The following is a 13,340-nucleotide window of genomic DNA, read 5'->3' on the forward strand; positions in this document are numbered from 1 at the left end:
CATCATAAGTGTTATATTCATGACCCCAGAATCATGGAGTTGAAAAGTTGCTCATCTTTACAGACCACAAGGAACCAGTTCCAGTTCCCACAAGGACCCCAAACCCATGAAAGCTCCAAAACCTAACGAAAAATACCATGTGAATTATATACAACCCCACACATCTTCTTGTGTACCCTTTAAAACATCTCAGAGTCACTTACAACACTAATGCAACATAAATGCCAGGTAAATATTTGTCACGTTATACCTTTAGGGGAATAACGGCAAGAAGAAAGTCTGCACCTGTTCAGACAGACACAGTTTTCTTCTCTAAACACCTTCTATGCATGATCAATTGGGTCTGTGGATGCAAATTCCACAGTCAGGGATAACTGACTGTACATTCAAATCACTCATTCAGGGGCTCCATACCTGGTTCTGACACACTTGGTAGTAACAAACACCCTGTATGCCCAAGGGACAGCACCCACATTCTCCACCCTGAGCAGTAGGAATGGAGAAGAGAGCAGAAGGATAAGCTAAGAGGGCATCAAAGGGTCACCATGGCTGGGTCTCTACAAACAGATGGGATGGACACAGGCGTCCCAGGGAAGGAGGTGGGTAGAGTAACAGGCCGTGATTAAAGGTTGTAAAATCCATTGTGACACAGTGAATCAAAACATCTCGGATTATTTTCCCGCCTCTCATACTGGTATTTTAGCTTCTTACATCATTTTATCCAGGAATGCAATGGAAGGAAGGAAGGAAGGAAGGAAGGAAGAAAGAGAGAGGAATAAAGGAAAAAAGAACGAACGTGACTTAAAGGAAATCATGAAGGTTAGCAAAATTGCAAAGGTTAGAGTTAACATCTGCTCAGCATGCTGTGTTCCCGGGAAGAAATGCACCACATCAAGTGTATTAATATTTCTCCTTTGAAGTTCTTCCTCACATTCATCCCTTTCTATATGTGAAACGTAATCTCTCATCATCTTCACTGCCTCAGAACCTTGAAAGGAAACACACTGCAGCTTCTCCCTGTGGACTTTGGCCGGGACACACATGAGAAAGTATGGATTGCAGCAAACAAGAGGCATCACCAGAGTGTCAGAAATCGGCATCAGATGGTGAGAAGCCAAAAGACGGGACGTGTAAGCTGCCAAAATCAGGTTCAAAGAAAAGAGAAAAGGAAAAGGCATGCATGAAGAGTGGTTTGTCTAAGACCAGCGGGCCAGAAGAATTAACAACAAAAATGCTTGCAGACAACTGTTGCATGCCAAAGGCTGAAGCTGTCCCCAGCTAGAAGGAACAGTAAGAGCATGCCACAAAGAACAGAGTCAGCTGAGATCAGGAAGGCTGGAGAAAGGGATACACACTCGGCAGTGGGGCCTGAGCTGGCAGCAGGCAGCATGCTACCCTGAGGCTCCAGTGTGTGTGTGTCGACAGAAGGGAGTAGCCACACTCCAACACCCAGGAAAGGTTTGAAATCATAACAAACATGCACTCAGCTCTCTCTGCCAGTCTTGTTGTAGTTGCCATGTCACATGCTTCCTACTTTATTTTATTATCACTCTGGGTTCCACCAGACCACAATGCTGCAGCTGGAGTAGCTCTGCACTCTTCTGACAGTAAACAAAGCTCCCCAATCCATGACCTGCTGCTTTGATGGAAATCAGACTTCAGCAATGTAGCTGCCGTCTGAGAGGAGTCTGGTGTTAGGTAATTTATTTAACACCTTACTGGAGCATTAGATGACAGATAACTCAGAAAGAAACCCTGTGGAGACAGCACACAGAATAAGGAGGTACAGAAAGTGCCAAGAGCAAGCTGAAGACAGGCCAGCATGCCACACCACTATCTGCTGAGTTTCAGGGGTTCACATTCAATATGTATCTTCATTCCCTCCACAGCAATCTCCAATTGTTGTTCTCTATAAAAAGTCACAATACCAGGGATGGCCATTATAGCTCAAAGGAATCCACCTGAGATACCAGCGCATTTCATATCAGAATACTTGGGATCAACTCCCACCTCCACTTCTGTTCCAATTCCCTTCTAGTGCACAAGTGCTTGGGTCCCAGTCACCCACATGGCAGACCTGGTCAGGCTATTGTGAAGTGAACCAACAGATCAAAGATCCCTTTCTCTCTTTCTCTCTCTCTCTCTCTCTCTCTCTCTCTCTCTCTCTCTCTCTCTCCTCTCTCTCTTTCTCTCTATCTCTCCTGCCATTCAAATAAATAATTAAATAAGACCTTGAAAAAAGCTCATTACTTTCTCACCTATAACTATCATATGTCATATTCTGCATGAACCATGCTTCTTATGCTTCTGAAAAAACTTGGAAGATTAAAAGGAATCAAAGGTTCCAGAATGATTTGTATCCTATCCATAATCATTTTTAATCTTTCATCTTATCAGCACTCATAAATTATACTCACTTCATTTAAGAACACGGTGAGCCCCAAATTCCTATTATTTTCAGCTTGATTGCAAACAGCTAAGTCAATCAACTGGAGTGAGGACAAAACTAGCATTGTACCTTTGTTTTTTGAGCAGTCTTTAAAAAAAAAAAAAAAACCTCTGCCCTATAAAAGCCCAGAATTGCCAAAGGCTCAGAGCATAGGAGGCCAAAGAGAAGCCAGGGGTTGGCCATTACTATGCCTCAGCACCAAAAGTGCCACTGTGCTCGTTGATGAAGGCCTCCTCTCAAAATACCCTTTGAGGACCAGTTTCCACGGTTTTTGAAGTCTCGACACTCCTCTAACTCACGGTACTTCAAACAGTTGTGGCTTTTCCTCCCACCCTACAGAAGGAAACATCTTCTACTATGTAACATCCATGTATGTTGAAGTTTCTTTCCTAAATGACTTTTTATCCAGTTTTGATTATTAAAATTTGGGGATTCTTCAACTTACAAAGTATTTATGTTTCAAAAATTCAGTTTCCAAGTCAGGGTTTTGAAACTCAGGCCTCACTTTTCCAGTAAATAAATAAATAAATAAATAAATAAATAAATAATAGATAAATTTATAAAGGGTGCCAGCCAGGGGCCAGGGTCAGGCCAGGGCAGTCAATAAATGCCTGATGCCACGCTAGGTGAACTATAGTGTCTCTAATTTCACTAGAAGGAAAGTTTAACTTCTGCTGCTTGTTGAGTGGGCTGCACAGGCCACAGGGAGCTCCTCAACACCACTGATGCTGTGTCTAAGATGCAGCTTCAGCAATTATTTACAAGCTGGAGAACACCTGCAAAGCATGTGCTAGCATCAGTTCTGAATCACAAACTCTGGGTTTACTTGTTTACTCTCATGTTCTCTCTCTCTTTTTCTCTCTCTCTCTCTCTCTCTCTCTTTCTCTCTCTCTCTCTCTCTATATATATATAAAGATTTTTTTTTTACTTGAAAGAGTCACAGAGTTTGAGAGAGAGAGAGAGAGATGTGTCCCATCCACTGGTTGACTCCACAAACAACTGCAATGGCCAAAACTGGCCAGTCCAAAGCTGGAGGTCAGGAGCTTCTTCAGGGTCTTCCCACACAAGTGCAAATTCCCAAGGCTTTGGGCCATCGTCCACTGCTTTCCAGGGCATAAACAGAGAGCCAGATTTGAAGTGGAGCTCCTAGGACCAGATCCAGTGCGCATATGGAACGCCAGCTCTACAGAGGACTAGCCTGAACCAGCATCACATTGGCCCCTCTGACATCCTTTTATTATGACAATTAGCAACCTAATACATATTCTTAAAAAGCCTGACCAGCTTTAGCATTTAGTTTTCAAATATTGGCTACATTTATCTCCTCTCAAGAGAGGAATGAAGGCTAATACAAAAAAAAGGGGGGGGGGGAAAGAGATTACAATGTATAGCACTTTTTAAATACATGAATAGACTCAAGTGAAAATTAATACACATTTTTCCTTCATTTTGGCTCATTTGGTAGGCTAACGAACTAGTTTTAACCAAACAATTCTAAAAGATTTCAGAATTTGAAGACTTGGTGCTATGAGCATCTTTGATTTATGCAACATCACCAATTACCAAAATCAATACATAATATATTAACAGTCAATCTTCTGTCAAGATTGTTGAGCTTATTCAGAATTCCAGATATCAGCACTCTAAGGGAATGCACACACAGAAGTCTAATGCCCTCACTGACTCTATACCAGCGACACAAGAACAAGGCACTTAAAGTTCTCTAAAGTATGGAGAATGATAAGTACCTGTCTCACAAAGTTGTCTGAGATTTCATGACATGATACACGTAAAATGACAAGATGACATGCTTGGAATACACCAAGGCCTTTTATGATGATTATGATGTCTTAGCAGCCCAAATGTCTAGCACAATTCTTTATATGCACTAGGCAATCAACACACGCTTCATGAATTAACTTAAATTTCCTTACACTGTCTGCCTGATAAAGGCCCGCATTTTTCTTTCTAGGTCTGATCATATTTCAGCAAAATCTTTTAAAATTAAAAAAAAGCATGATATCTTCCCTGACCACTGCTTGAAGATCCCACTACCATTTATACATATCTTTATTAGCACTCGTCCCACCAGTCTATAATTACGTGTATTTCCTGCTTCCTGAAGCTTTCAGCTTGCCACCTGAGGGAGATTAAAATCAGCATTTCATAAAACTGCAGCCTCCTTTTTTTTCCTTTGCATTTCCAAAGCAAGTATGTGGCAAGAAAATGACCAGAGCTTGCTCCTGGGGCACACTGAGGGCACCCATACCTACTCCCTTGAGGGAGGGCATCCTTCAGAAGGAAGGTGACAGAACTGATCCCGGATTCTTCTCAGCCCTAGTGATTCCATGTAACTCCCAGGCCCAGCACAAAGCACAATGCAGTCCAACTCACACAAGAGCTTTCCCTGGCTGACCAAACACAGCCATGCTGCGTGTGAGGCCTCTTTCCCCAGGCACCCTGGAAACTCTGTGAAGGCAAGATCAGTAAATTACAAATCCTCTTGCACAGTGCCCTGGCATGTGACAGGCAGGAAACAAGTATTTGATTACTAGCCTTAGCTCTATTTTTTAAAGTGCTCTGAGCATTTCTCCCGGATTCTCTGATTACTGCTAACTTGATGAGAAGAAAGCTATTGGATCAGCACACACTGGAACTGAATCTTGGCACCACAGCGATGTGAGTGAGTAAGCAGGGGTGTGCACGCTGCTCTCTGTAACACTGTCTCTCTCTGGACAGTACCCAACCTTTGGAACTCAAAGCTTAGCACATAAACACTGGGATTTCACTCAAACTAAGAAACCAGCTCCTAACCAAGTCTTCGCAGCATCATCAATCAGCAATAAACTCTACATCGAGTTCTACTTCCACTCATTTAATGGACTGAGAAGTGGTCTCAAGCCCCCCAGAAAGAGAATGGAGGGAATCACAATCTCCTATGCAATTAGGTAAAGCACATTACTGGGAAATCATTCGATCCAGAGTGACTAGCAGCTGATGACTCTCATTAGGAAGAACGGCAGACACACTTTCAAAGGCCATTAGCTGGATGGCTCCTCCTTGCATGAATTCTGCTCTCCTCTTTTTTCACACGATTCTCAGACTGCTGCAACCATCAAGGGACTCTCAGGGACTGTTTCCACCCATACAGCCACCGCCATCCTCCCCATGACTGTTGACAAGAGCAATCTTCACTAGCACACATTTTTTTTTAACTATTCAAAATGCTTTCCCAACCACCTGTCTCACTGGACACTTGTTGTCATCCTCAAAGCAGGCAGAAGACACATACTGCCTCATTCTACAAAAACACAAAAAATCAGGGGAGACAGTCCTGGGCCAAACCAATGAAAAGGCCACGACAGCCTGCAACACAGCCTACCTCCTCCCTCTACACAGTCTTCCTATGCTGTCGGCCAAAGGGCTGCTGTGCAGCTGCCAGCATCTTTCTCTACCATATCAGGAGGGATCCGGTGTCCCTGTTGCAGTGTCCGCTATTCAAAGCTCTAGTCTTAATGGATGTGTTTCACCATATTGAAGGCAAGTTGTCATCCAAAAATGGTTGACTGGGAGCCAACTGTGGAGTTCTAATCTTTGTTCCTGCTGTCAGCGTCACACATAAGAGAAGTATGAATCAAGTGACAGCACTGCCAACACAGCTAGCGGCTGGTGTGAGATGCACAGACAGGGTGTGAGCCCCACTCACGTTGCAACTGGGTCAAACTGACACCTGGCTTCTCCCCTACATATGTGGTGTGGAAAAGCTATTTATCCAATGTTTTTAAATATTTAGGACCAAATACATCAGAGTTGTTGGGAAACACTCTGACCAGAACTCACTCACTTGCCTTAGTTCCACATGCACAGCACTTCTGAGGATATCCAGGCATGCCAGGAGTAGAAACAAACTGCTCAACACCTTCACCTGGAACTCCCCACGGACCTGCCTGGGGGTTCCAGGTGGGCTAGAGACACTCGTAAACAGCATGATGGCAACAATCTCAGAAGAACAGACTTATAATTAATTTTCAGCAAAAACGCAATGGAACAGGCCTTCTAGAAATTACCTGGCTCTGCAGTTCACTCTGCTGCTTCAGACGAAGATTTTCAGGTGTGTCTGCCACTGTCGTGAAGGACTGCTTTGGGTAGTGTCTGCAGAGAGAGGTTTTTAAAAAGAACATAATTCAATACTACAAAGCAGTGCTTTAACACCCACCGTTTTACCCTCCCCTGTGTCACTCTGTGTCACTGGGGCCATCTCTCTGTCGTTACTGGGAATCCTCACAGATCCTCATGACTACAACTCAGTTGTTCCCACTCTCCCCCAAAAATGTCGACCCAGACTCTCTGTCCTACTGACCACATCCTGTGGCACTCAGGCCTGTTCAGGGCTCTCAACATTTCCAAGTTGCCCACCCCCCCCACCCGTGCCAGCGCAACCTCTGCAATAGATGTACCCTCTACCTTCGGCCAAACTTTATTCTGAACAGGCCTAAGCTCACTGTCTCTCCCCAGCTCTCTTCCTCAATTTGTGCCTGACTTCCAGCTCGTTTTCCAGAAGTTTCTCTTCCCAGCTATATAAACACTTCTTGCACACACCCAACAGACTTCTTTCAGTCTCCTTCTTGCTTGGCCCTCGCTCCATCTTGAAACATCCTCCACCATGGCTTCTCCCTCCTCCACAGTCCCTCAGAGCCCTGATCCCTCCCCCTCATCCTCATTGTCATTGACTAGTGCCCAGGTGTCGATATCAGACACTGGTACACAATCTACATTCCTCATACATTCAATCAATCCATTCATTAATCACCAAGTCTGTTGATCCTGTCTTCTCAATATGCCTCAATTCCATTTACACATGAATACAGACATGCCCCTCCCACCTTACTTCCTCATAATGGGCCATTTATCTCTCAGGTAACTAACTTTTGCCAGCCTTGCCCTCCCACTCCTGTCATAGCCAACATTCGAAAATGCCAAGTAAACCCTGTCAGTGGCTTCCCACTGTTATTAGACCAGAAGTCCCTGACAATTGCCTCCCAAAGTCCCACCCACTACACTCTCATGCCATGCTTTGGGCCTGGGGCCACTTCAGTCCCAGGATTTACCCTTCTCTTTCCCATGGCCCCAGGAACACTGTGCCCCTTACCTAGAACCCCATTCTGCCTCCCACCCCACTTCCCAAAGTAATTTACCCTTGATGCCACTTGCCATAGGAAGCTCTCCTGACTTCCCAGATTTTTGTTATGATGGAGCTTGGAAGATGCTAGTCATGGCATCTTTTCATCCACACATTATATCAGTTTGAGGACACACTTTTTGAGATGCATTCTCCCTGCTACTTATGCTTAATTAAAATTTTAATTCCATTTTTTAAAGATTCATTTATTTAAAATGCAGAGTTACAGAGAGGGGAGACTAAGAGAGAGGCAGGGAGAAAGAATGAAATGAGAAAGAGCTTTCATACATTGGCTCACTCTCCAAATGGCTACAATACCTGGTGCTGGGCCAGGCTGAAGCCAGCCGCCTGGAATTTAATTTCATCTAGGTTTTCCATGTGGGTGGCAGGGGTCCAAGCACTTTGGCCATCTTCTGCTGCTTTGCCAGGCATATTGACAGAGAGCTGGGTCAGAAGTGGAGTAGCCGGTCTCAAACCAGCACTTGTATGAGATGCTGATGTCACAAGCATAGGTTTAACAATGTCAGCCCCTTTATTGTTTAATTAAAGAAGATCCTGAGACTGGAAATGAATAGTTGAGGGGGCACAATCTACAGCTGCTGTGCTTGGTGTGCATGAATGTACAAGGCAAAAATGACTTCTATTTAAATACTAATAAAGCTTTACTTCCCACCCAAGCCTCTCAATTTGAAATGTGAAAATCATCTAACTAGTCCCACCATTCAACTTCACAATGAGAAAGAATGATAGATTTGAGCCTATAAAATACATGCCTGTAAAACAACACCACTTCACACGTTTGGTCTTGGCATCTCATCCTAAGTTCTATTTGGAAAGAGAGTAGTGCTCAAAAGAGAACTGGAGATGATACTGCTCATTTTTGAGAATGTGTTCTGAGAACCTGATGACCAAAACAGCAAACTTACTCGCAAACTGAGCCAACTTGCAATTATGTCAGAACTATCAACAGATGTCAATGCTTTACACTTTCTCCACTATCCTTTTCCAATCCTGAAATATAATGACTTCGTAGCAGTGGGATAATCTACACATAACTTTCTCCAAACATGCATAGCAGGAAGAAATTACCCACAGTTTTTCATTCCCCAAAAAGTTCAATTTAGGATTGATAGCCAAAATAATAAATACTGAGGGAAAAGAACAAATGCATATCTGAAACTTCAAGGATCAACAGGATGAAAATGAATTAGAACTTGAGGCTGTGGGAGACCGTGTTATATTCAGAGTTAGTAACATTAAAGAGAACATGGTCGACAAAAGATAAAAAACAATGCCTGTCGAGGAAAGTGGAAATGGCCTTCTGAGCTGGAAACACAAGATTCAGAAGAAATGAGTATAACCACAGAAATGACAGCTCACGCTGCGTCATGTTAAATAACTACAACATCTGGAGAAACCTAATGAAGTGGTGATTTCTCACCAGCATGCCCCTCTGGGAATGTCCATCCAAACCAGAGGTGGGGAACTCTTTTCCTGCCAATAGTTACTGAGGTATTTAAAGCACCCTGGGTGGGCTATACAAATGATCAACTTAAAAGTTAGCCTACTATAAATTTATTAGCTGTCTAGTCCACCTTCAATTGCCTCAGCAGAGACAGACCAAATGATTTCCTGGGCCTTATACGACCTGCAGGACTGGACGTTCCCCAATCCTGAACCAATCCAACAATATTCTACTCTGAGGGCAACTCCCACCCAACCACTACCTCATCCTTCCTGCGAAAGGGAAAGAGCAAAAAGCCAGAAGGAGAAAACAAAGTATGGAAGCAAACTGAGGGTCTAGCAATCCCTCATGGAATAACAGGAACAGAGAATATAAAAACACTTTGAAGCCGACTGGTGGTATCATACAGTTAATTGCAGCTCTTTTCAAATATGCTGACAGGGTTAGAAAAGGTCTTCCTAAAATACATGTCCTGAACAGAAATCCTACAAAGAAGAGAATTTCTAGCCTAGGGGAGGTATGGCATTTCTTCCTGCTCTCTATTAAGAGCCAGGAGGTGGAACAGCAGGCATGGCAGCATGAAAAATGGAGGCTCAAGGAGAACAAGAAAACGAGCTTTAAAAAATACCAAACTAAGGCCCGGCGGCGTGGCCTAGCGGCTAAAGTCCTTGCCTTCAACGCCCCAGGACCCCATATGGGTGCCGGTTCTAATCCCGGCAGCTCCACTTGACATCCAGCTCCCTGCTTGTGGCCTGGGAAAGCAGTCGAGGACGGCCCAAGGCTTTGGGACACTGCACCTGTGTGGGAGACCCGGAAGAGGTTCCTGGTCTGGGCATCGGATCGGCGCGTACCGGCCCATTGCGGCTCACTTGGGGAGTGAAACATCGGATGGAAGATCTTCCTCTCTGTCTCTCCTCCTCTCTGTATATCCGGCTTTCTAATAATAATAATAAAAAAAAAAATACCAAACTAAAGGGTAGATGAATTGACACACTAGTAAATTTCCTAGAAAATAAACCATAATTTGAAGATACGACAGAGAATACATTCAAAGCTGCTTGAGAGTTGGGGAAACAGTGAAATGTCTAAGCATCATAAACAGAGACTTGTCCTCCGGGTGGCAGAAGTATGCGGGAACTGGATGAAGTCTATGTATCTGAGTGGGCTGAGAGCTGCAAGCATCCAGCTTTCCATGAAATGCTATCTTTCAAATAAGAGAAGAAGAATCAGGTGAATAATGGAGGACTTATCTGGAAGACCAAAGTTAGATCACAGAAAAATGACTCCAATGTCACCCATAAGATTCAGGTGATAAAAGAGAAAGTTATACACGAACCACTGGACCATCCTGATCAGGCTGTGGATGTCTGCGAAAGCAAACAGAAGGTTCACTGGAGGTGAAAATAAGAACACTACTGGAGAGGAAAGAGAATTCAGGGAATTCCCTGGCTCCCAGAGCCCAGTGCTTACGACCTGGAATACCTGGTTCTTCCCTCTACCTTCTCTGAGTCATTAGATAGGTTTCTTAAATTCTCAAAACGTCAACGAAGTAGTCACAGGATGTGGTTAAGAACTTGCATTTTTTTAACATACTGGTTACTCGATACTATGTCAATATAATTCCATAATGTTGTAAATTGTTGTTGATGTTATGTTGGGGCTTTTAATTGATCGGGATGATATTCTGCCAGCTCTACCTTCAGACCAGAGATGGTCTCCCCAAGAAACCGTTGAATTTATCTGGACAATTAGATGCTGAACTCTTTGCTTGGTATATGCTTGAAATGAAAGAATCTCAACTGAATTTGATCTGTAATACTGCAACAAAGTGGAGGAATCCACCATGGGGGGAGGGCATGGGGAGGTGTTGGGGGAATCCCAGAGCCTATGAAACTGTGTCACATAATGCAATGTAATTAATAAAAAAAATTCTCTGACCTCAATTTCCTCATGTATAAAATAAAGATAGCACTTCTTAGGCTTGTTACAAAATTAACATGCAAATCAACGCCCAGCTCAGAGCAGACATTCAACAAACAGTTATCACTAATTACAACAAGTACTTACTACTATTATTATGATAACTAGTAGTATATTACTTTTACTTTGCTTTGCTGCAGTGACTTAGTCTGTTCTCAGCACCTGCATTTATAAAACAGGGAGAGAAAGTCCTGTTTGCTCTTCCTTGAGATTGCTGCTGGAATCACAGGGAACAACTTCAACGGAATCTACTGTACATCTACTATACACCCAATATGCCCAAAATTGTTATGACTTTATATATTGTCAAGCCTGCATATTATTACAGTAATGTCTGGAGACATTTTTGGTTGTCACACACGGGAGAGCGGAGAAGGAAGCTGGTCACTATCGACAATGGGTGGGTAGACATCAAGGATGCTACGCCTTCTGGCAGTTATCCTGTCCAAAATGTCAAAAGCACTGAGGCTGAGAAACATTACATAATAAAAATAAACCTGGGCCCGGCGACGTGGCCTAGCGGCTAAAGTCCTCACCTTGAACGCCCAGAGATCCCATGTGGGCGCCGGTTCTAATCCCGGCAGCTCCACTTCCCATCCAGCTCCCTGCTTGTGGCCTGGGAAGGCAGTTGAGGATGGCCCAAAGCTTTGGGACCCTGCGCCCGCATGGGATACCTGGAAGAGGTTCCTGGTTCCCGGCTTCAGATCGGCGCAGCACCGGCCATTGTGATCACTTGGTGAGTGAATCATCGGACGGAGGATCTTCCTCTCTGTCTCTCCTCCTCTCTGTGTATCTGACTTTGTAATACAATGAATAAATCTTTAAAAAAAATAATAATAAACCTATCTCATTATGGGAAGTTGCTGATTTTAAGATTTCTAGCTCTCCCTAACAAATTCCTTTTTAAAAAATTCATGTATTTGAAAAGCAGAGTGACAGAGATGGGTCAAGAGGCAGAGGGAGATCCACCTGCTAGTATACTGCCCGAATGGCACCAACAGCCAGGGCTGGGTCAGGCTGAGCCAGGAGCCTGGAATGCCGCTCGGGTTCTGCCCCATGAGTAGCAGGCCCCAAGGATTTGGCATTAGCAGCAAACTGGATCAGAAGCAAAGCAGGTAAAACTCAAACCAGAGCTTCCCATATGGGATGCCCACATCGCAGGTGCTGCATTACCCAGCATCACTATAACACCAGCCCCCTTCGTGATGAATTTCTAATCTGTGTTTTGTTCTCAACTCCTGGAAGAATAAAAAGATTTGCCTTACCCCAACCCCATTTTTTTGCCACTCATGTTGAAGTCTGTCACTCTTGTCTCAATCTTCCTGCTCATGGGCACTAAGGACCACCCTCTCTGGTTCTCTTTACTTAACTACTGTCACACCCAATGTAGAGAGCAAATGGACAACTCCACCTGTAACAGCCATTGCTTCATAGTCTTCAAAATAATCTGTGAAGAATGGAAAGAAAAAAAACCCTTTTCAACAAACAGACCCTGAGAATAATCACCATCATGAGATCAGCTATGAAACTACTTAGAGTAGATGTGAAGAAGGACTTGATTCCAGGGCAAGCAAAATAACAAAGCGAAAGGAAAGCAAAGAAATAAGGCAATGTGTTTATGTACGTGGCCACGTACGCACACATTATGCAAAACAGTAATAATGTGTACCATTTGAGATTTCTAAAAACAAACTAAAATATTGGACAAGCTGAAAGAGTGGTACAAAAATTGAAGTATTCTTCATAAGAAATGATTTTATCAGATTGTAGATACCGCTGAAATACACGTTATAAAATCCCAAGGACAGCCACAGAGAATGGAAATACACTATATGAAGTCAAACCCTAAAAAGGGGAGATCAAATTTTTTTTTAAAGAGTCAAAAATCTAATTCAACACAGTAAAGAAAGAAATGAGCATGAAAAGGCAGCACAGAATAAATAGGAGAAAAAGAAATCACAGTTGGGAGAAACAACTCAATAATCATAAAAATGCAAATGGACAACACATGCCAGTTAAAAGACCAACACTGGCATATTTTTTATTCAGTGTAAAATAGCTAACCTAATGAGACAACATACTTTTTAAAAAGAAAGGTATTGAAAATAGAGACACTACACAGTGATATGTACTCAACTAATCAAAAAAGTGTAAGTGTAAAGGTACATAAGAGTAGCCAACCAGATAGAAATAAAAAAAACCATACACAAAATCAATGAATCAAAAAGCTGGTTTTTTGAGAAGATAAACAAGATAGACACTCCACT

General features: G+C 43.2%; 1 protein-coding gene across 2 annotated transcripts in view; it reads right to left on the bottom strand.

The window, feature by feature from the left end:
• NEBL (nebulette) overlaps positions 1-13,340 on the bottom strand; it is a 352,516-nt gene that overhangs the window by 208,318 nt on the left and 130,858 nt on the right. For both annotated transcript variants that reach the window (XM_058669305.1, XM_012931008.2), the window contains exon 3: positions 6,517-6,601. In XM_058669305.1, the coding sequence (XP_058525288.1) occupies positions 6,517-6,601 (85 nt within the window). The remainder of the gene's footprint in view (positions 1-6,516; positions 6,602-13,340) is intronic.

This window comes from Ochotona princeps, chromosome 10 (assembly GCF_030435755.1).
Source record: "Ochotona princeps isolate mOchPri1 chromosome 10, mOchPri1.hap1, whole genome shotgun sequence".
Lineage (NCBI taxonomy): Eukaryota > Metazoa > Chordata > Mammalia > Lagomorpha > Ochotonidae > Ochotona > Ochotona princeps.